The sequence below is a fragment of the Cynocephalus volans genome, chromosome 1 (assembly GCF_027409185.1).
Source record: "Cynocephalus volans isolate mCynVol1 chromosome 1, mCynVol1.pri, whole genome shotgun sequence".
NCBI classification, from domain to species: domain Eukaryota; kingdom Metazoa; phylum Chordata; class Mammalia; order Dermoptera; family Cynocephalidae; genus Cynocephalus; species Cynocephalus volans.
In genome coordinates, this window is record NC_084460.1 from 2,195,203 (window position 1) to 2,218,928 (window position 23,726).

A 23,726-nucleotide genomic window follows, 5' to 3' on the forward strand; every position below is an offset into this window, starting at 1 on the left:
GACTATTAAATCAAGTTCAGTAAAGGTTGTACATTGTATTCCAGGGCTACTTTCTCGATTCCAGCTTTAAAAAAGTATAAAGCCCAGAGAATCTAGGGCAGTGAATTCCAAAATTTAGAATGGCTATCTTTTCTAAAGTGTAGACTCCCAGGTACTCCCCAGAAATTTGGATTTGGTGCATCTAGGGTAAGATTCTGGAAACTATAATTTTTCAGCACTCCAAAGTGATGCTGATGCCCATCTAGTCAGTTTTGGGACCCAGTGCTCTGGGTAATTCCACACCTACAGAATATGAGAGCTCCAAAGAGCCCTGATGGTATTTGAATCCAACTTTCTCATTTTACAGATGAGTAAACTTGGGCTCAGAGAAGGGAAGCACCTTGTTCAAGACCACACTGGCAACTGTGATGGCTGAGGCCAGGACAGAAGGAGAGAAATTGCAATAGGAAAACTCAGACAAAGGGACTGGCATGGGGCCCACCTTTCTGGTGTTCATAACAGCTTGATCCAAAGTCAATAACTTTAATGGAGACTTGGCCCTTTTGGCATAGCACTATATTTTCCTAGAAAGAAGAAAAGACGTTTGCCAAGTTTTAATAATGTTGCCCTGGGCACTGTGCTCACCATCCTCGAGGGTCCAGTTCAAATACGATCACCTCCAAGGGCCTTTCTCACATCTACTCCAAATCCCATTGTGCCCCCTCCTACGACTTCCCATTTGGCTTGTGGTCTGTACTTCTTATATGGACCCAGTACTCCCTGCTTTGCAGTGTTTCTTTTGCATACATTTTGTCTCTTTCCTCATACTGATTGTGTAACTCCTGAAGATTGTGGGTTTATTTTTATCTTTGGCACCTGGTTCTATGCCTTGCTTACCTAAAGCATTAGAAATGCCATCGACTGAATTTGTTTGATGTTTCCATTAAATGCCCCCACTGACATACCACTATGACATTAGAGGACAACCCCCCCCCCCCGCTCCCACCCCCACCTCCTCAGAGGCAGTGATCTGATTGGGATTTGCAGCTCTGACTTTGGGGAAAATGTGAAACCAGGTGTTTCAGCAGAGGCACAGATAAGAAGGCAGAGATGGTGGGCTCTCCTCTCAGCATGAGAATGCACTGGCTAGGGCTGGAAGATTAAAGTCCCAATCATGTGTTCAAGGATCTCAATATCAGATGAATTGATTACGTGAGTGCCTACTGAGTACCCTAACATTTCAGATGTGACATAGAAGGCCTGGTCTGAAGCCTCTGGCACCACAAACTAAGAAAGCACAAATTCTTTTCTAAAGAATGTTTGTGTTAACTGGAGGAGGAGAAACAGCAAAAGCCGTAAAAGAGCAAGAATTTCTAGTGTGTCTCAAGCTCAATGGAAAGGCTCCTTAGCTAGACGGGGGTAGCCTTCCCGTCTCATTGGTGAAATAGCTCCACAGAAGGGATAAACACAATGGGTAATCATAGCTCAATGATAATAACCATTAAGGCCACGAGAATAATTCTGTGATTCTTGAATCCATACTCACAAAACACTGTCCTGGTTGTGTGTACACTTTCCTACCCGGGACACATATATTTTGATCTACTAGATATATTTCTGAAGGAAATCTGTCACCTGATATTTTGGCTCCCAAAATGTTTTGTGAACTTCCTTGGTGACAGTCAGTCCCCTAAGCCCAAAGACATGGGTGTTGTGACACTTTGGAGCTGCAAAGCTGAGGATTAGGAACTTGGATGTGGAGAATAAATCAGTGTACCACATCCTTGTGAGGCTCTACCAGTCAGCACCAAGAGAACATCTGTATCTTGACAATCTTCAATTATAAAAATATCCCCAATTTACCCAATGAGTTATAGTTTTTGAAACAAATTTTTAAACTATTGTGGGGGGTGGGGAGAAAGGAGTGAGGAAAAGTTGAGAGAGATTTACAAACCTGTGCGGGTCAGGCTGTTCTTGGAGCCAGCTCCTTATACCTTGTCTCTAGCAACTGTGCTAGTTCCTCATGTCTTCAATCATTAACTAATGTAGCAAGCATTACTTATTGCCTGCCATTGCTATTACCAGTACCATGTTAGGTCCTGGGAACATGATGGTGAAAAGACATCATGGTTCTTGGCCTTGGGGGAGCTCACAATCCAGTGGGGGATACAGATAAAGAAACAATTCCTACACAAAGCAATCAGTGAAGTAATGTAGGAATGCCCCATGCATTTGGAATAAAGAAAGTGGTCTGGGGTTTGCTGCACCCTAGGACCAACTCAGAGTAGAGTGGAGATAGTGAGGACTTAGTAGAATAGAGCAGTCCATCTGCTTGCACAGCACACGTCTCTGCAGAGCAGACAAGAGAGAACTCCGGGCCCCCAGGCACAATCCTAGGAGCTGCAGGTGGCTGTTAATTTTCTCAGGGAAGAAAGGGCAAAAAGGGTAAACCCAGACTCCCAGGACTTCTTACTACACATTCTGATACTCAAGACACAACCACTCACCTCTAAGCCTTCCATAGGGAAGCTCTCAGACCTTCTTGTTCCTGTCTGCCTCAGTTATACCACATCTCTCTTTGTTTCCCCAGTATCCTTGCTTTAGTCTTCCCGGCATCTCACTTGGCTTACTCACCTATATACAGGATGCTGGGCTCCTACCCTAGCAGCCCTGGCCATGCTGGCTGCCCCAGCCAGCACTAGGGAACAGAATGGGGCAAAGAGCTCCCAAGAATGGGACCCACTCCCATGGCAGGACAGAGGTGGTACTCACAGGCTTGAGATCACAGTGAATGATTTTCTCTACATAGAGCATTTGCAAGCACTTCAAAACAGAGAGGGTGAAGTGCCGAACTACTGACAGGCTGAAGCCTTGAAAGCTGTTATTCTTCATCAACTCGTACAAGTTGATTCTGGGAAAGAGACAAAAAGCGACGCGTATGGGTGTAAACAGTATAAAGGTGAGCTTGAACCGCAAACGACCCTGCATCACCTGGCTTCTCTCTAGCAGGAGGCAAGCCTCAGACCAGGAGGCAGGGCTTTTGTGTCCTACAAACTCAGCTTTCCCACCAATTCCTGGTGGGCCCCAGTGAAGCTCAACCATGCTGGCCCCTCAGAGGTCCCCTCATTTCTTATGTGACAAGGCCACTTAAGGTTCTGCTCTCTTGCCTTATTTACTCAAAATCAAAGACCTTTCCCCACGCTGAGCAGCCAGCTGCCTGTCCCTTTGGGTTCCAACCTCTGCACACAGGGTTGGGAAGCCAGTGAGTGGGGAGCATGGGAGCAAAGGAAAGGCCTTTTAACATGTTCCAGTTTAGCTCTTGAGGACAGAGGCCTTGTTCTGGTTCTGTCACACTGGTATTCAGCACCAGGGGAGCACACCATGGCTCTGCTGGCAGGGGGCAGACATGCTGAGGGCTGGGGACATGGCTTCCTGTGATCCCAGCCTCCTTGCCACTGGGCCTTCTAGATAACCGAGTGGCACTTGTGTCCATTCTAGTCGTTCAGTAGTCACCTGCAGAAAAATCTAGCATTCTGACCTCAAAGTTTGTCTTCTGTCACTTAAGCAACTTTTCAAAAGAGATGAATGAAAAGAAAAAGTAGCTGACCCCAGGAGTTCAAAGGTGATGCAGAGGTGATTGCGGAAGTAGAAGAAGTCCTTCATGTGCACTACGTTGTGGGTGTTGTCCTTGTCCTTCCTTCTGAGGGCATCCAGGATCTTCAGCTCCACCAGGGACTGGTGGTGAAATCTGAGGTGATTGGGGAATGTCAGGGAGGGTGGCAAGCGGGGCAGAAAACGCAGATGTCACGTCATGCTGCAGCAATTGGCCTCCATCCTCAGCCCCTCCCCACAGCCCCAACAAGACTCTCCAGTGGGGCAGAGAGCACTAAAAACTCCAACTCATGCCTTGTCTTTGCCCCTTTGTGGATTCAGACAGGTAGAGAGGGGAAGAGGAGAAGAGGAAGGTCAGAGGAAGAGGCCATCCCAGGGGCAGAGTCAGGAAGGGTTGGCATTCTGAAGGAGCCAGCGTCCTGCAGTCCCTCCTCTGTGGCCTGTGCCATCCACCAAGCCACACCTCTTCTTGTTCCTGATGATCTTCAGGGCCACCAGCTCATTGTTTTTGTGATCCAAGCACTTGGCCACCTGTCCATAGGACCCTTTCCCAATCATCTCCAGAACCTCGTAGCGGTAGGCGATGTGGTCATGCAGGACCTGCAAAAGCAGGCCAGGGTGAGGAGCAGAGCCACAGGCGCAAGGCTTCCCTGACACTGGGGCCCCTGGATCCCCTCCCCAGCTCATGGCTCCCTCCCAGAGGAGTTTTCTGAACTGTGCTGGGCACCTGTGCAGCTCCCATCTTCATCTCATGGCTACTGCAATGGCTAGGTTGTTGTGTGGATCCCAGGCACCAATGCAGTGCCGAAGGAAAGTCCCACAGGCTCGATCCACATCCAGCAGTGCAAAGAACATTGGATGGTCTGTGGGAGACTTGGGTTCTAGTCCCAGTCTTGTAGTTCCAGTCCCTGTCCTCTAGTTTTCTGCATATTTTAGGACCTGTAAAGTAAGCAGGTTGGACAAAGTGGCCCTGAAGGTCCTTTCCAGTCTGGACATTTCATGCTTCTTGAAGTTGAGCAGCAGCTCAAGTCTGAGAGAAGTTCTGTTTCTGTCTGCTGATGTGTCTCCCTTAATCAGAGAAGGCTTTACATCTGTTCTGTCTCTTCCTGGTCAGATTTGCTTCTCCCCTGGACTTATTCGGATTTAATCCTTTCCTAGAGCTAGCAGTACAGAACTTGGACCTTTCTTGGCTAAGAAGCGAAATATTTTTTTAATGACAATATCACCCATGTCTCTCCCTGTGCTGGAAATCAAGGAGCAGGTGTTTAGTCAAAGCCACAGGAAATTTCTGATTAAAAAGACCTTAGCTGGGTGGCTTCAGACAAGCCACTTTCCCACTTGGAGCTGTAGTATCCTCACCTATAAATTGAAGATTCTGGATAAGATAATATCTAAGGTTCTAAAGCTCTGTGAATCTGATTTCTACTGTAAAATTCATGAGTTTTGGAGAGGGGAAGGATGAGTGTTGGTGCCCATACAAGTCCTCAGGATGCATTTGTGACTGTATGGTGGGGGTCTGCTCATATAGGAGCAATCAAGACCATGAATTTGTACACATACAACTTTATAGATGCAGGAAAGTCAGTGAGTCTACTTGTAAATGTGTGTCATGAGCATGTGCGGGGAAAGGATGGGAACAAGATCTGCACGCATGTTGGTAAAGGCACATGTGTGCTTTCCCAGCAGTTGCACATAGCTTCTACATACCACCAGCTTGATTGTATCATAAGTACTTGCTCACATGTCAACGTTGGCATAGATTGTGGATACTTGAGAGCAAGGACCATGCTGCACTCACTTTTAATGGCTTTCTTTGTATTTTCAGAGTCTAGCAAATGCCCAGGCTTATGATAGGTGTTCTATACATAGGTATTCAACTCACATTTGTTGGCAGAATGAATGTGAGAATGCAGCTGTGTTGCTTGTTTGGGAATTTGACTGTGTACACTGGAATGCAATAAGAATGGAGATTCTGAGCTCATGGAGAGCACACATGATCCCTCTTTACACACCAAAAACATAGTTCTCTAACATTTGAGACCAAGGAACTGAGTTTCAGTGAATTAACTTAAGGGTAGTGCTGACATCCCTAGAGAATTTCCCAGAGACCCTAAGCTCAGGTAGGGTAAGGAGGGGAAGACAGCAGGGAGGGAGGGCTTGAAGGTGTCTGGCTGAATTAGAGGTAAGGTTTGCATTGGGGATTCTCAACCAAGGACCCATTAATCCCTTGAAACTTTGTGTATGTGCAGATTGCCTTTTCTGGGATGAGGACTCATAGCTTTTCTCAGACTCCCAAAGGGATCCCTGACATAGAAATTTTGAGAACCAGGGCTCTAGATGGAGGCTGTATGACAGAAACGAAATCCTTGCTTCTCAAAGTGTGGTCCGAGGACCAGCAGCATGGACATCACCTGGAAGTTTTTAGAAATGCAAAATCTCAGGCCCCACCCCAGACCTGCTGAATAAAAATGTACATTTTAACTAGATCCCCAAGTGTGCATTTTAAAGCTTGAGAAGCATGATTCTAAATGCCATTAAGAGTATCTACCTCTTCTATGAAGCCATTAAAGACTCATCTTATCTCCTAACACCAAGTTGCGAAGAAATGTCCAGAAGAAAAAGTTCCTGACAGCCCACAGCCTAGTGGACTAAGAATCATGCATCCAGACATCTTTAAAAATGGAAATCATTGCCCAGATTTCACCTCCAGGCTGGGAAGAGGCACTATCTTGGGGAACCCCAGACGTACACAGTTAGAAGAGGAGAACAAAGAGTTGTTGGGATCAATTTTTGAAAAATGGAATGAAGTTAAGCTCTCTGCACCAGGAATTGTAGTGACAAAAACTTTTTCTGTTGTAGAGAAAATGACATCAATGATAAAATAGAAAAATGCCCATGATAAAACAGAAACGGGCTTGTATTGAAGAGACACAAAAGGGAATGTTGGAGAGACTGCATCTTATTCTAGCCTGGCCTTTTCCAGTGGGTGCAGGGGTGTGCAGGACAAGAGCCTGTGGGAGTTCCCCCAGGATGCAAATCTGTTGCCCCAAACACTCTTGGAGAAAATCAGTGTTCTGTTAGCAGAGTATTTCGCATACTCAATTGCATGTTTTCCCATTTTCAAACATGGTATTTCTTTGGTTTAGCTTCTACTAGAATCCTTCAGGATGCCTAGTCCCCTATATATCAGCACCAAACACTAGAAAACACCCCCTGCTTCTTTCCTTTGCAGGCAATCTCTGTGCCTGAGCCCCCTGAGGTTACCACGCCCCGCTGCCCCATCACCTTCTTGTAGGAGCCATGCTTGTCATCAAAGCACGTCTCGCTGAATTTCTCAGGATCCACTTTGAGCTTCTCAGCTTCAAGACCCAGGAACCACAGCTCTGCGTAGCCCAAGGTTTCACTTTGCTCATAAGGAGACAGCTGGTTCTGAAAGGACTTCAGGGCCTCTGTGTGAAAACACTGTGGCGGTCAGTTAAGTTGAGACAGCATGGTTTGCCCTGGGTGCAGATGACAGCACCCCTTCCAGTCTGAGCCGAACAGCCTTCCCTTACCTAGTCGCTTCTAAGGACCGTGCATCTAGAATCTCGCAAGGTGTAAATGTAATGCTAAATGTCAAGGCCTTGTACATATTTCAACAGATCGGGAGGAAAACACAATGGTAGGGAAAGGGAGAATTTAGTCTCCAAAGAGCTGTGGGTTGCAGCAGCAAGGGGAGATATTCAGGAGTAAACTCAGTGCCAACAATAGTACAGAATTAAGGTGGCATTTGCCCGAGTTAATGTGGGATTAGGCTACACAAATAGTCTATCTTGAGAGGCTTTGAAAACCATAATGTCTCCAGGGGCCAGCCAGGTATCATAAATGCAACTTTTAAAGGCCCAGAAGGTATTATTCCCACTCAAATCTGCAGTGGAGCCAGTGAGGACCTCAGACTACAAGGTAGGAATGTGGTTAATCCTTCCCGGCTCTACACTGGCCAGATCACATCATGTTGGGGCTCTGGTGTTTGGTCAGGGGGCAGGGGACGGGGGGGGGCAGGTAAAATTCACACTTTAATAAATATACTGTACAGTGCTCAGAGGAGAGAAACCAGGATCGGGGAAGGGGGTAACACATTACTTGACAAACTGCTGAAGAGTTGGAGAAGAAACTGCAAGGAGAAAAAAAGACTTATGGGGGTAAAGACCTCTGTCTTCATACATGTGAAGGGCAGTCGTGTGTAAGCTGGATAAGGCAGAGGACAGAACCAGGATTAAGACATCAGGGAGGCAGACAGCAACTCTGCAAAGACAGAACTAGCTCAGGGACTAAAGTTATCTCCCCATGCATAGTGCCTGAGATCGCTTCCAAAGGACAACCGATGTCAGTTTCAAAGCTGTGGTGGAGAAGCTCCAAGCACTGGATAATGCTGGCACAGAGTGAATGCCCAGCGGATTCTGGTTCCCTTTCTTTGAATCCTAACAAGTTATGAGCCTCTGAACCCTGGGAGGAGTCTAGCTCCTGGCCAAAAACTTATGTGTGATCTTTCAGGCCCAGCCACAGGCACTTCCAAAGGCTCTGCCTGGCAGGCCCCATGGGGGAGCTGCCCACCCGCACCAGTCCTGATGCCCAGCCAGGGCACTGTACCCTCTGAAGGGAGCTGCCGCCAGGGACTGAGCCCCTGGCTGACTATGCTCCTGCACATATCTGCATTCCTAACCCAGGAGCCCCCACCAGAGGCCTTCCTCAGGCTCCTCTGCCAAGACCTCCTTACCAAGAGGAAGGGGAACACTTCAAGACACTTTTCTCTACTCTGACTTAGTATTCAATACTTTTCCACTCTCAGATCTTCCCCCTTCCCCCTTACCCTGGTCCCTAGGTCCATAAAATAACAGGAGCCTTTGGTTTGGGCTCCCCAGGCAGTGAGACAGTTCTCTGTCTGATACGGCTGGCCCTTGTCTAGTGCTGCTCCACAGGGAAAAATGGAACACTGGGAGCTGCTGCTCTCTCCTATTTAGCCTCTTGCTTTTACTATCATGGTAAGAGATTAAAGGCTTGACTTCTACTTGCATTTGGGCTTGTTGCCTTAAGTGACTGCTCTGACACCTGGCACCTTAGCCCTCTCCAGCTCAGCTCAGCTCTGGATGCCCCAACCATCCATAACCACCGCCCACCACACCCTGCTGCTGCCCCAAAGGCATACCAGCCACCGTCAGAGGCACCTTGTGCTGCTGCCTTGGTGACTCCTTCTCTGGCTTGGAATCTTGAGTTTCTAAGCTAGAGCGGAAAGCCTTGAGCTCAGAGGCTGGCACCTGCTTGTGAGTTTGGCGCTCCTGTCCAGGGAAAGAGGTTTGCAATTAATGACTACTTAGGCTTCTGCGGGGGTCATAAACCTTTGATCTGATCAAGAACACCCACATCTGGCTAGGCTCTTTTCCTTCCTCTCCAGAGAGAAAACAGTAACTAAGAGACAGTAGGTTTTCTCAGTTTTTCTCCCAAAGGAAGTATCTGTCTGACTCTCACATTCCCTGGGAGAATGTACATTACAGTACGCAGGTGACAACCGCAGTGACATCTCACTGTAGGGAGAGATGAAAACAGTTTTTTACTGCTGCTGTTGAGAAGGCCAGTTCCCGACTACATGCAGTAACCTGCCCAAGGGCACATAAACTTGAACTTCCTTAACTTGGCACTTTCCCACATACTATCTCATTTGGTCTTACACAGAAAAAGTAGGACATGGGAGAAAAACAATATTTTATATGGTCCCACCATTTTTATACCAGAACTTAATTTTTCCTTTCTTCACTGAATCCTCATGATGACCCTGTAGAGATCCCATTTGGTAGATAAGAGAAAGTCAATGACTTACCTGCTAAAGTTTGCATTCACTACAGGAAGAGTGAGAGCAGGACCAGAGCCCAGGTCCTCAGCTGACACTGTGCCTTCCCCCAGCCTCCTGGGCCTTTATAAACTTGGTTCTGGACTGAAACCAGGTCTTTCGCCTGCCTGCTCAGGGGCATGTCTACCGCCCTGTGCTCACCTGATACAGCAGGGGTGGTTTCAGCAGGATTTTGTTGCTGATGAGTGGGAAGTTTAGCACGTTCTTCTTCCCCTTGGCATCCACAGAAGGGGATGAAGTAATGCTGACGTTTGTACTCTATAGTAGGGAACATTCAATAAGTTACAGAAGCCTCAGGCAAGAAAATGCCTCCGGGGGTCATTTCTTCTAGCCCCCTCCCCACAACAAGAATGAGCCTAACCCAAATCCAGGCCCAAGCCTATTCTTGGAGTTCTCAGAGAGAAAAGCAGCCTCCAGGGCAGCACAGTAATCAAGTGGTGGGCTCTGAACTTGAATGCCTGCTCCACAAGCTATCGGCTGTAGACCTTGAACAGGTCACACTGACTCTTTCTCTAAGCCTCAGTTAATTCATCACTACCATGGGGACAAAAACGGGACCTGCCTCATAAGGCTGTTGTGAGGTAAATGAGGCAGTCTACGTGGAGTGTTCCATAAGTGCAAGCCATTTTTATTATGGTTCTGAAATCCTACCACCTTTACATGGGGAAGATCCTCCTGCTATGGAATGCACGTCTTAGCAGGTGCAGCATCAGTGCCCATCATGGCTACATTATTGACTGGAGCTACCCACTTGGATCCCTGCTCTCCTGCATTTATTGATTGATTGCTGGTTCAGGAAAGATGTAGTCTGACTATCAATGAATAGCAACATATAAAATTGGGCAGAAACGGGGCACGGTGATGTGACTAGAGTGCTCTCATTGCATGAGGCTGAGTTGACCAAAAATGCGTGTTGGAAGTCAATCCAGCCATCTGCCTGCCTCATCCTCTCCCAGAGAAAAGGCACTCACCACCTTATGCAAGAATCGGGTCATTCTGGGGTTCTTGATCTTGGAAGGCAGCTTCTGGGCTTGAACCAAAGGCTTACTCTCAACCTGCATCAAGTGGAAGAGAATTGGAATAGTAATTGGCATGGCTTCATCCTCTGACATTTTTTTGTTTCATTACAATAAACGAGATACACCTGAAGCCAGCTGTCCTGACCCCCAAAGCTAGGAAGAGCTAAGACAGGTGGACAGAAGTACTCAGTGAATGGATGAGTGCATGGCTACCCAAACAAATGATCTTTCCAGAAGTGTTAATCCTCGACTGATCTGTCCTATGGTTTTCGTGCTTTTTAAAAAAGAAATTGATGTGACCCTTTCTTCAAAGAAAATCTTAATTTGAAGCCCTGGACATGGGAAGGAATGAAAGCTGAGCTGCTCTTGCTCTTGCTCTTTGGACAAGAAAATGCCCATAACCTTGTCCAGAACTCTGCACCCTCAGTGTGGCTCCAAAGGTACCTTAGTGGAACTGCCAGAATATAGGTGCCCAACCTGAACACCAGTGACCTGATCGGAAGAAATATTTCACATCTAGAATGGGGTAGGGGGAGAAGACCAAAATACTTGAGCACCATGGAGGTATGTGACATAATTGTGTGCAGTACACAGATAAACAGTTATCTAATGGTTATGCATTTATTTTAATATCCATTCAAAAAACTATAGATAGCACATTAAACCTGTAATTTTATGGTTATTATTTAGGATGAGAATAAAACTTAAAGTTAAAAAAAATAAAATGGAGTGTGAGCACTATGGCAAAAATCATGATGGGGGCATGGAAGTGACTAAAGTTTAGCAAACAACAGGCTACAGCTTACATCTTAAATCTGCTATTTAAAGCAGAACTCAAGGAATCTCCTTCTTCCGGACCTCTCTTAGAGAATTGAAGTACATTTATCCAAAATTAAGACACAGCTAGGGCAAGATCCAAGTCTATAAAATTTGGCCACATCAAATTAAGGACTGGATACAACACTTCAACTTAATATCATCCAGCACAGCTAAGTCCTCCACAGAGCTGTAATGATAGAGACTATTTGGAATTGTCTGTCTTGACCTCCTGGAATAGGGAAGTGGTCTGAGGGAGAGGGGATTGCATAGCCTTAGAGCACATTAGTGAATTTGCTAATGTGTGCTAAATGCAAGATTTGGCCGTCCATCAGACAGGAAATTATGATATGTGAGCAAATACTCCACACACAAATCTCACTGAGTCTCAACTTCTCATCAGGTAGGTTTGTGGGGATTAAAACTTGTAAGCATCATCAATAACAAGCCGGCATTGAGGATGCGGTGGGGAGATTGGACAGATCAATGAAAAGTACATTAACAAAATACAACTTGAACTAAATACCAAACAAAGGGCAGGGACAGTGAGTGCCACAGTAAGAGATTACTATGAATGCAATCAGCCAAGGAGAATGGGGGTGGGGGTAAGGGAGTGCATTTTGGAATGGGTGGGGCTAGGTCTTAACTGCAGAGGACTTAACTGTAGAGAGCATGCTCATTCTGTAAATCAACAGTGTCACCTAATGTTACCCAGGCGTGCTCTGGGGGTCTTCACTGCTCATGCTGGTTAAGCTGAAGCAGAGGGTTGACTGTGGATTGTGGAAAGCACTGAAAGCTAGGCTAAAATACTTGGTCTTTATCCTATGGGCACTAGTGAACCACTGACAGTTCGTATGACTGGGCGTTACTTGCATAAAACAGGATTTCACAAAGACCCCTTTAGCAGCAATATGACATAAAATAATGTTCGTGGGTATGGACTCAAAAGTCACACTCTTTCATTTTGAATCCCAGCTCCACTACTCATAATTGAACTTGGGAAGTTATTAACCTTTCCTCATATGATGTGTGGGTACTCTCAGTACCAACCTCACAGAGCTGTTGTGAGGAGTAATGAGCTAATGTGTGCAAAGGGCTTAACCCAAAGCCTTGTGTGTGCCGAGAGTGTTTGCTAGAGCTCATTTTCCTCATTTGCAAAATGGAGAGAGTGATCTGTGCTCATTTCCCATGAAACAGGAAAACCACAGACTCAGAACTGATGGAGGATGAGCAAGATGGTTTGGAGCCTAAAACAGTTAAAGGAGCTGGGGATGTCTAATCTGAGAAGAGAATGAAACAAAACAAAACTTCTAGAAAATAGAATAATTGTTATCAGAGGCCAGGAAGAGAAGCGGGGTGGGGTAGATGGGAGGGAAGAGGTGGATTAATGGGTACAAAGTTGCAAGTAGATAGGAGTAATAAATTCTGGTGCTCTAGGCTGACTAGAGCTAATAATATTGTATTGTGTATTTCTAAATAGCTAGAGAAGAGGATCTTGTCTGCTCAGGGGATGGATATGCTATCTACCCTAAGTGAATCATTGTACAGTATATGCATATGTTGAAACAACACACTGTGCCCCACAAATACGTACAACTAAGTTTTTAGAAAACTTCTGTGGGTTTAACAATTATGACACTGCCATATATGTATACTGGAATTGAATAATTAAATAAATGGATGGCAGATGGTAGGAACCAGGTTTTTCACCATTGAAGTAGAAATTTGTAAAACAGCAAGATTAAATCAGCATTACCATCATGTGATAATGGATTAGAGTCAAAGACATAAGAACTCATGTTTAACTTAATACAGATACAGATGGTTACATATAGAAATATTTATAGATATGTGTATGTGCATGGATTAGCACACATGCACACACACGCTTCTTTGCTCTGTCAGCTGAGAGGTCCTAGAAGAAATAACACCCATAGAAGCAAGCATGCCTAGCACCCGGATCTTGGTTTCTGATATCATCCTCCATTAAAAGGAAGCAGGGCTCCTTGGAGAAATGACTAATTCAAGGACTGGGGCAGAAAATATACAAGGTGAGCCTGGAGCATCTTGTAGTCACAGAAAGTAAGGAAGTGCTAGAAACAAAAACAAAAAATTCCACTTTGATGGAAGCATGTCAAAGGGGCACAGGAGCTCCCAGTGTCTAAAGCTGGAACGATATGGGAAACAAAATAAAGAGTAGTATTGGATTATAACTGAAAGTAAAAAATAAATATCCACAAGTCCATACCATTCCAAATAAATGACTTAACAGAGTAATAAATGGGGGAGAAGAGACAAATCTCCCATGCAAAAGAATTTCTAGTAAGTTATAAAGATTCTCCACCCTGGAGAAGGGGGCCATAACTCCCCACTCCGTAAGTGTGGGCTGCACATGATGACTGGTTTCCAAAAAGCACAGTACAGAAAAGGGGGAAAAGATTAACTTTACAGTGGAGAAACCTGACAAACACGACCTCAGCCAGGTGACCAAGGCCAACATCAACAGTCACAAATCACACTGACAATACGAGTATGTACCCTTGACATGCTCTGATGACAACAGCCCTTTCTCTCAGTGATCTTCCTGCCAAGACCTGTAACTCCAATCTAATCATGAGAAAAACAGACGAATTCCAACACAGAAGCATTCTTCAATATACCTGACCAGTACTCCTCAAAACCGTCAAGGTCATCAAAAATAAGGAAAGTCTGAGAAACTGTCACAGGCAGGAGGAGCCTAAAGAGACATGGCAGCTGAATGTAACGTGGCGTCCTGGATGGGATCCCGAAACAGACAAAGGACATTAGGTAGAAATTAAGGAAACCTGCATGAAGTATGGAGTTTCGTTAATAATATATTAGTATTGATACATTCCCTTTGCAACAAATTCATCATATTAATATATTAATAACAGAAGAAACTCAGCATGTCCTTGTCCTTGCCATCACGGGCTGGGCTGGAACCACCTCCAGAGCCAATCCTGGATTTGCTGACTGTCTCAGGATGGGGGTAGAGCTTCCATCAAGTGCCATCTTCCTTGCTGGGGAGGAGCATGTGTGGTAGGTGGCCTCTGCAGAATGTCACAGGGAAGTGCCTCAATTGCAAACCCAGATTTATCAACACAAGCTGACTACAGTGAGCACACCCTCTCACCTTCAGGAGCGAGAGTGAGAATGCTTTTTTGAACTCACAAGTTGTCACTTACGATTTCCTGCCATGAGCAGTATAATTGTGTGAGAATAAAGATACCCCTTTAAGACTCTTTGCCTACCATACCCCCAGCTCAGGCACCTATTGCAATGGTCTACTAAGCAGTTTCCCTGCCCCTCCCCAATCCATCCTCTACTCTGCCACCTGAGTGGCCTTAGAAACTAAAAGTGAACATCTGATCATGTTCATTCATTGACTTCCCAGGGCATAGAGGTCCTCCCAGCCTCATTTCTTGTATGGCTCTGCTCCTGCTCTCTTGGCTCCTGCCACTGGGAATGGCCACAGTTTCAAACAGCATGCTGTCTCAGCACTTTTGCTCCCACTCTGTTTCTGCTTGAAAGTTTCTCCCATCACCTGCCCCACCACCATTTCCCTGATAAGACTCTGTGACCATCCCTCTTGCATTCATAACCTCCACTCCCCCAAGCCACATGCTCCATCCCATCACAGCCCCCGTGAAGGTCTGTTGGACAGGGCTGTTTCACATCTGTCTTCTGCTGGACTACAGACTCTTTAATGAAAGACCTGGGACTTACCGTAGGATCCTGAAGCCTAACATGGTATCTCACATTAGGAGTCACTTAAACATCTGCAAAAGGAAGGAAAGAACGGGAGGAGGAAGGAAAAGAGGGAGGCAGGGAGCAGGATGCCCTAGTGGTTGCCCCCCCCCCAGAGCTTTCACTTCCGCTCCCCCTCCTGGTGGCAGTCCACCCTTCCCCCACGGAAGCCTCATTCCCGCTCCTGGTGGCTTCTGTTCCCACCAGGGAGCAGTGCTCTCCTGCTCCCTGGCACCTCTTTTTGGAAGGAAATCCTCCTAATCAGCCAATTCACACAAGAGGCTCCCCTCCCAGAGGCATTTTCCAAGAGAACGCCTGGAAAAGAAAGTGCTTTGTTCCAAATAAGTGAATCTCTGCTCAAGGAAGACTTCCCCGTGCTGGGGAACTAGAGGACAGAGGCAGTTCACTTTAGGAAAGAAGGACATCGCAAACCTATCAGGCAGGAGCCTGTTCCCATTATGAACCACACTGCCCCAACCACGCAACCTCCGCATGGTGGAGAGAGGTGCAGAGAGCGGCATCCTCAGTCCTGCAGCCACTATCAGCATCCTCTCCCCAGGCTCTCTGCCTTCCCCTTTCCTACTTTGTATTTTCATTATGCCAGGCTCCCACCCCCAATACGCATGCTCCCTCACCATGGGTAAAAAGCTCTGTGCAGTTTACCCACTGGCCTGCCCCTCACGCTAGAGCTAGCTGATAATAGGACTGGTCCCTATTTAGGCCTAGTTAGGACAGAATCCCGAGAGGCACTGCCTCATCTTACTACCTTGGACAGAATCCAGGATGTCCTCATCTGTGAAGTTCAGGGGAGAAAGTAACTGGGCTCTCAGCAGGCATCAGGCCACCCTGGTCCCCTGCACCCAGGCCATGCAGCCTTTTCAGAAAGGCACACTTCCATCCACAGGTCACGCCTCAGTCATACTTCACTGGCTATTTTCCTATTTTCCCAGGTGGCTCCCCCTTGTCTCTTCTTCCCCATTAAATGAAACAAAAAATCCCCAGTTGCCTGCTTGTGGTGGGATAGGCGGGTGCAGATCAAGTTCTGTAATATCAACTCACAGCTTCCTCCTTACATGCTCCATAACCCCTTCACAGACACCAAAACAACCAGGAGTTCAAAACAAATGCATTAACGCAGGGAAGGGGTTTGAGGAGGAGAGAGAAGAAAAATCTTTGGGGATTCTCAATAGAACACAAGTTAGACGATTAGGCCCAGCAGAGCATTACAAGGAGCTGGGAGAAAGAGGGAGGTGCCTGGGCTCCTCTCCTCCCCAGCTGAGGGATCAGGCTACTGTCCCAGCCGCAGACCTCAGGCAAATCACGGCATCTCTCCCACTGCCACTTCTAGCTAAGAGTCTGCCCTTAATGCCCCATGGCTGTGCATGAGGAAGCTCAGGATGCCTAGACAGGAAGGAGATGCCTCCTGATTACACCTACAGCCAAAGCTGCACTCCAGAGACCCATGAGCAGGATGAAAGCGACCAGACACTTGGGAGGACAAGGTTTTCACCTCACTGATGCAGTATCCTTCCTGGGGTCCAGCCCACCAGGCTCTGCCCCTGGTGAAGGTGGAGGAAGGAGACCCTAGCCATCCTTGTCTGGAAGTTGAGACATGTGGAGTCATTTTCAAATGTACTTTCCCTTCTGAAAACCATGATGCTGGAGGTGACCTTAGGGAATGTGTAATGTAATGCTTTCATTCTACAGAAGGCGAAAGAGATGCTAGGCCATCGAAATGGCTTGTCCAGGATAACACAACTAATAGGAGCAAAGCTGAGCCTAGGATCTAAGCCCTCTAGGGTCTTTTTACTACACCATGCTGCCATCCAGTGATCTCCTCTGATCTTTTTTGTATTCTCCCATGAAACTTGGAGACAAGGGATTATAAAGCACTTTTTCTCCAAAGGTCTCAAATTAAAAAACAGATCATGATTTTTTTCTGATTTTGCCTGGATATTATAGTTGACAATAGATTTTTAAAAAATATTTAGAAAGCAGAATTTATTCTATAAATTAGACACTAAATTCCCTATAATATAAAGTAGAATTATACATAAGGTAGGAAAGTTAGAGTAGACAATTTCTAAGGCTCTATTTCCACGGATTTAGATTTCCTCCATGTCTTTGTATACGTTATTCCTTCTGCCTGAAATGCCCTCCCTGCAGCTCACATGTAGCCTCCTTGCACAACTCCAGGAAGCATCGTTAACTTAGAAGAAAATGGGAATGTGTCCCCACTAGACTGTGCATGCTATGCAACAAGAGGTGTGTTCTATTTATTTTCATATTCCAGCACCATGGACAATGCTTGGCTCAAAGTTGTCATTACTTGTGGATGACTAATGAAAGAGTTTATCAGTCAAGGGTCTTTAAGGTTTCACAGAATACAGAAAAGTACATGGATTGTGGAGTCAGACAGACTTTGACTGTAATTCTTGCTCTGTTACTTGCAAACTATGTGACCTCGGCAAGCCATTTGCCCTCTCTCAGGCTCAGTTTCCTTTTCTGCAAAACAAGACTAGTAACCTCACAGGAAAAACAAAAACAAACAAACAAACAGAAAGTTACAAAATACACAAGGAAATGAGGTATTGTGAGAACTGGCAGAAACTAGACACCAGGATCAGATCTGCACAACCCCCATTCAATTATCGGAATTATCAGGTAAAGGTTACAAAATAACTATGCCTAAAAAAATATAGGAGACTAAAAATGTGAGTAAAATATAAAATACCACACAAATGACCAAACAGGTTTAAAGATGAACAAATTAGAACTTTTAAAAATAAAAAATATAATAATTGACATTTAAAACTCAGTGAATAAACTTCATAACATACATAGCCAAAGAAAGAATCAGTAAACTAGAAGAGACAGTAAGCATCACAGACAAAGATGAAAAATATGGTCAGAGATTAGAAGCATGAAAGACCAGAGTGAGGTCTCACATACATCTAACTCGATTTTCCAAAGGAGATAAAGAGTACAGCAGACACAAAGACAAAATGGCTTGGAGAATTTTTCAAAACTGATAACAGGTAAAATTATGAAATTTTTAGAAGGGAATATCTGTTTATTTCAGAGTAGGGAATGATTTCTTGATCAAGACAAAAAGTGTACACCATAAACTTACCAATTTTAATTAAGTACTTCTGTTCTCTAAAGACAACACAACAAGAGTAAAAAGATAAGCTAAGATTATAGCAAAACTGCAGGATACAAGATTAATATACAAAAGTCAAATGCTTCCCTACATATGAGCAATAAACAATTGGAATTTGAAATTAAAAGTACAATGTCATTTACATTAGTATCCCCAAGAAATTGAAACACTTAGGTACAACTCTAACAAAATAGGTACAAGATATATATGAGGAAAACTTTAAAACTCTGATGAAGCAAATCAAAGATCTAAATTTATGGAGAGATTTTCTACATTCATGGATAGGAAGACTCAATATCATTAATATGTTATTTTCTTCCAACTTCATCTGTAGTTTCAATGCAATCCCAATTAAAATCCCAGCAAGTTAATTTGTGGATAACAACAAACTGATCCCAAAGTTCATATGGAAAGGTAAAAGACTACGAATAGCCAGCATAATACTGAAGAATAACATAGTCAGAGGACGGACTACCCAACTTTAAGGCTTACAGTAAAGCGACAGTAATAAAGACAGTGTGGGACTGAGGAAAGAACAGACAAATAGATCAATGGAACAGATAGGGGGCTCATAAATACACCCACACAAATATAGTCAACTGATAATTGAAAAAGGAATAAAAACAATTCAAGGGAGAAAGGACCCTCTTCAACAAATGGTGCTGGAACTGGACATCCACATGCAAAAACTGAATCTAGACACAAACCTCACACCTTTCATAAAAATTCAAAATGGCTTATGGATCTAAATGCAAAATGCAAAACTATAAAACTTCTAGAACACAATGTAGGAGGAAATCTAGGTGACGCTGGGTTCAGTGATGACTTTTTAGCTACAATGTGAAAAGTACGATCATAAAAGAAAAAACCGATATGTTGGACTTCATTAAATTAAAACTTCTGGTCTGCAAAAGACAGTGTTAAGAGAATGAAAAGATAAGCCACAGACTGGGAGAAAATACATGAAAAACATATATCTGATAAAGGGCTTGTATCTAAAATATATTAAGAACTCTTGAAACTCAACAAGAAGAAAACAATCCAATTAAAAAATGGGCCAAACTGTCTGAACAGACATCTCACCAGAGAAGATATACAGATATCAAACAAGCATATGAAAAAATGGTCAGCATCGTAAGTCATTAGGCAATTGCAAATCAACACAACAATGAGATACCACTACATATCTATTAGAATGGCTGAAATCTAAAACGCCGACAACACCAAATGCTGGTGAGAAGGCAGCACATGAGGAAATCTCATTCATTGCTGGTGAGAAGACAAAGATGGTGCAGCCACTTTGGAAGATGGTCTGGCAGTTTCTTACACAGCTAAATGCAATCTTAACATATAATCTAGCAATAATGCTCCTTGGTATTTACCCAAATAGTTAAAATTTATGTCTACACAAAAACTTGCACAAGAATGTTTACAGCAGTTTTATTCACAACTGCAAAAAAAAAAAATGGAAAAAAACCAAAATGTTCTTTGATTGGTGAATGGATAAACAAACTGCACATCCATACAATGCTGTGTTATTTAGCAATAAAAGGAAGTGAGCTATCAAGCCATGAAAAAGACATGGAGAAAACTTAAAGGCATATTACTAAGAAGCCAGTCTGGAAAGGCCACATACAACAGGATTCCACCTACACGATATTCTGGAAAAGGCAAAACTATAGACAGTAAAAAAGAGTGGCTGCCAGGGGACCGGAGGCAGGGGGGAAAAGGAATAAACAGGTGGAGAACAGTACATTTTTAGGCCAGTGAAACTATCCTGTATCATACTGTAATAGTGGATACAGGACACCATGCATTTGTCAAAACCCACAGAATGAACAGCACAAGGACTGAACCCTAATGCAAACTATGAACCTTGTCAATAATAATGTATCAATATTTCTTCATCAATTGCAACATCTGTACACTAATGCAAGATGTAATAATTGGAGAAACTATGGACGATAGCTGGATATTATGGTAACTCTCCTCCTCCGTTCAATTTTTCCGAAACCTAAAATGTATCTAGAAAAATTAAGTACTTAAAAAATAGACAAGCTAACAATGAGGAGAAGGTATCTGCAGCACCCACACCTGGCAAAGGATTAGTAGACAAAATATATAAAATAGTCTACAGCTGTCTGGTTGGCTCAGTTGCTTAGAGCACTGCCTTGTAACACCAAGGTCATGGGTTTGGATCGCTGTACCAGCCAGCCACAAAAAAAAAAAAAAAAAAAAAGATAATACAATGGCCACAAATCAATAAGAAAAAGACAAACAACACAATAGAAAAATATTTAAGTAGTAATAAAGGCATCACCAAGCATTTCATAGAAGAGAAAACACAAATGGCCAATAAATACATGAAAAGAGGTTCAATCATATTAATAATCATCAAAATGCAAATTAAAATACAATAAAATATTGTTACCTACCTACTAAAACTGGCAAAATAAAGAGTCATACAATATCAGTGACAAAAGGATGGGGAAGAACTGGCACTAGTGTACACTGCTGGTGGTAAAGGATGCTGATACCAATGTTTTAGAAAACAGTTTGGCATTATCTTGTAAAGTTAAGCATTCACACACCCTGCTCCCCAGCAATTTCCCTTCTGTGTAAATACCCTATTTACAAATGCTTGCACATATGCACTAGAAGACATGTACAAAAACACAGCAACACCATTTTTAGTGGGGAAAACAAAAAAAAACTAAACGTCCATCAACTATAAAACTGATTAAAAATGTGGTATTCCCATACAATGGAATATGGCAGTTAACTGACTGATGAACAGGTTCCCAAGAACAGAGGCGATATTCGCCATGTGTAAAGACTCAGGGCACAGGAAATGATTGATCAAAATAGGGGCCTGATCAATCCAAGCAAAAGCCAGATAATTGCTGTTCCAGTGGATGCTGGCTTAGTGCTGAGCATAGAGAGCAAGGTGCAGAAGAACACATAACAGTACATTCCATGTATATAAAAAACAAAAATATGCAAAATTAACCAGTACATAGTTTAGAAGGCTTAGAAACATATAAAGAAAGGCCATGAAATAATAGGCGTAAAACTCAAGAGAGTGGGACAATGAATAGGACGAGATATAATGGGGAGGGATGCACAGGGAGCTTCTTCCTTAAACCTTGTGTTGGGTTATTATTGAATTATTATCATATTGTTGAAAGGGATCTCAGCCAGAAAAACAACCATCTTTGTGGTAACTAAGACCAAGCGGGATGTTTCAGTCAGCCGTTAACTTGGGAACTGATAACCATCAATTCCTTGAGGATAGCAGAAGAATTGAGAGACTGACCACGTGGCTGAGACTGCGCAGAGATGAAATCACCCCCTTATGTTGATTTACTTCAGAGGTTGTGCACCTACCATTAAGGACTGAAAGTAAGTTTCTTGTTTTTCTTACCTCTCTAATCAGCTGTAAACAAGAGGAGATACAAGAGAGAAGCAAGACAACCTAGCTGGTTGTAAACTCCCCCTCTTACTTAAAGGAAAACTGCATCCACGTTAATTAGAAATTCAGGTCAGGTATTTTTATGATGTTCGACTAACGTTACTATCCTTGAGCTCTCCCTAGGAGATAAAGACTCCAACTTCAGGGTAACGTCAAGGACTTGAAGCTGACCACAGACTCTGATGCTGAAGTTTCCAGTCCATCATGGGACCCTGACATTTGACTCCGACCATCTGCTGCTCCCAGATTCCCCCCCACCTTTTCCTTCAGAACAAAGACCCTTACTTCATCTTCCTGCCTCTTCTCCTTTATAAACCCCAGAACAGGCATCAAAAGTTGGGATGTTTTTAGCCTGTTCATCCCCCAGATGCCGGTTATCTGAATAAACCTTCTAATCCTTGCACAAACTTCTGGATTTTTGAGTCATTTGTTTAATGCAAGAGGGCAAGCTGAGCCTGGTCTGGTTGTAACATTACTATTCTTTATACCTTACACATATTTCTCGAGCATTCTTTCATGTATACTTAACATTTAATGATTAAAAAACCAATTTTTTTTTAGAAAGTATTCATGAATTACAAAGTAAAACCTGAATCCTGATTTCAGTTTTTATTAACAGAATGACTTTGGGTATCTTGCTAATATCTTTGGGTCTCAGTTTCCTCATCTGTAAAATGGGAATGATGACTACCTCAAATTGTTGAAAGGAGCAAATATAAAGAGCTAAACAGACATGGGGAGAGCAGGGGTTGTATTTCCAGCATCTCCTTATCCCCACCTCCAATGTCAAGCAGATATTCTATTTTTCATGGCCTGAAGAAGCTTTCAGCAGAAGTATCTACTTGCTATAATTAATTCTAGTACTCAGGGACACTCCCTCTCTATGCCTGCTTGCTTTACATCTTTTTCACAGCAATTGAAGGTAATCACAAATCTTTCTTCTCCTCTCTCTCCATGGGAATGCAGAACAAAGGAACTGGTACTTAAGATCTCAGAAGGAAGAGTGGGGCCCTGGGAGAGAATGGAAAAAAGTATATGAGCTCTCTCTTTCAGGACCCCAAATCTACCCCAAATGCCGATACTACATAGTGGTGTATATACTTCATTGAGCCACCAGTTCTAGATTGGCTGCTTTTAAATGCTTTTAAATGTTTTAATGTTTTAGTTCTGTGATCATTAGAAGTTCTTCTAATGTGAGCCTCCCATCAAAGGCCACTGTGAGAGTTCTTTGATCCATACAACTCAACGGACAGAGAAGCTCCACAGGCAACAAAGACAAAGGACTCTCAGCGGTAGATGTTGGCTCTTTAATATTTTACCATGTTTTAACCAAGTGAATGGGGGCACTGGAAAAAGAATCCCATATTACTAGATAGAGGACCATGCTGTCGTCTTAAAGGCAGGTGTAATCAATTTTTAAAAATAACATTTAAAAACCCCCTTGACTAAAGTATTACCAAGATCCATATTTAAAATATGGAAATATTTTATTGTAATTATAAATATTATGGTTACAATTTATAACTGAAAGAAAGTGAGACACTGGGTACCGATCAAGCTTTATTAAAGGAAGAGAATCTTCTGGGCTGTGCTCAAAGTGGAAGGCAGCCTGGGGCTGCCCTCAAAATGGAGGACAGCACCAGGCTTGGGGGTGAGAGAGCTTATATAGGGCACCAAGGGCTGGCTGCTACAATCAAGGAGGGGCATCATGCTAATGTGGAAGCTATGCAACCAGGGTGGAGAATTGCGCCCTTGCAGAAGCAAAAGGGTTTCTGTTCAAGTCACGAGGCTTCTCATAAAGGGAAGGGGGGGAGAGGGTTGGTGCTGGCGTGGAAGACAAGGTCGGGGGCTATTTTGTGCTTATTGTATGCACAGTGGCACCGGTCATGTCCAAAATCCATCAATAATATGAAATACTAAGAAATAATATAAATTATAAATATTTTTCATCATTTGGGGCAGTTGATATGTTGAGATCCACAGCTCTCTTGTCTTCAGTGTTTTTTTAGGTGA

The 23,726-nt window shown here is 43.8% G+C and overlaps 1 protein-coding gene across 1 annotated transcript in view; it reads right to left on the bottom strand.

Annotated features, from left to right (window-relative positions):
• The window catches only part of DYRK4 (dual specificity tyrosine phosphorylation regulated kinase 4), a 47,279-nt gene that overhangs the window by 16,338 nt on the left and 7,215 nt on the right, over window positions 1-23,726 (bottom strand). The window contains 8 exon segments of the mRNA XM_063114940.1: window positions 482-563; window positions 2,752-2,890; window positions 3,587-3,727; window positions 4,055-4,191; window positions 6,877-7,040; window positions 8,777-8,906; window positions 9,617-9,733; window positions 10,450-10,530. Coding sequence (XP_062971010.1) covers window positions 482-563; window positions 2,752-2,890; window positions 3,587-3,727; window positions 4,055-4,191; window positions 6,877-7,040; window positions 8,777-8,906; window positions 9,617-9,733; window positions 10,450-10,530 — 991 coding nt within the window.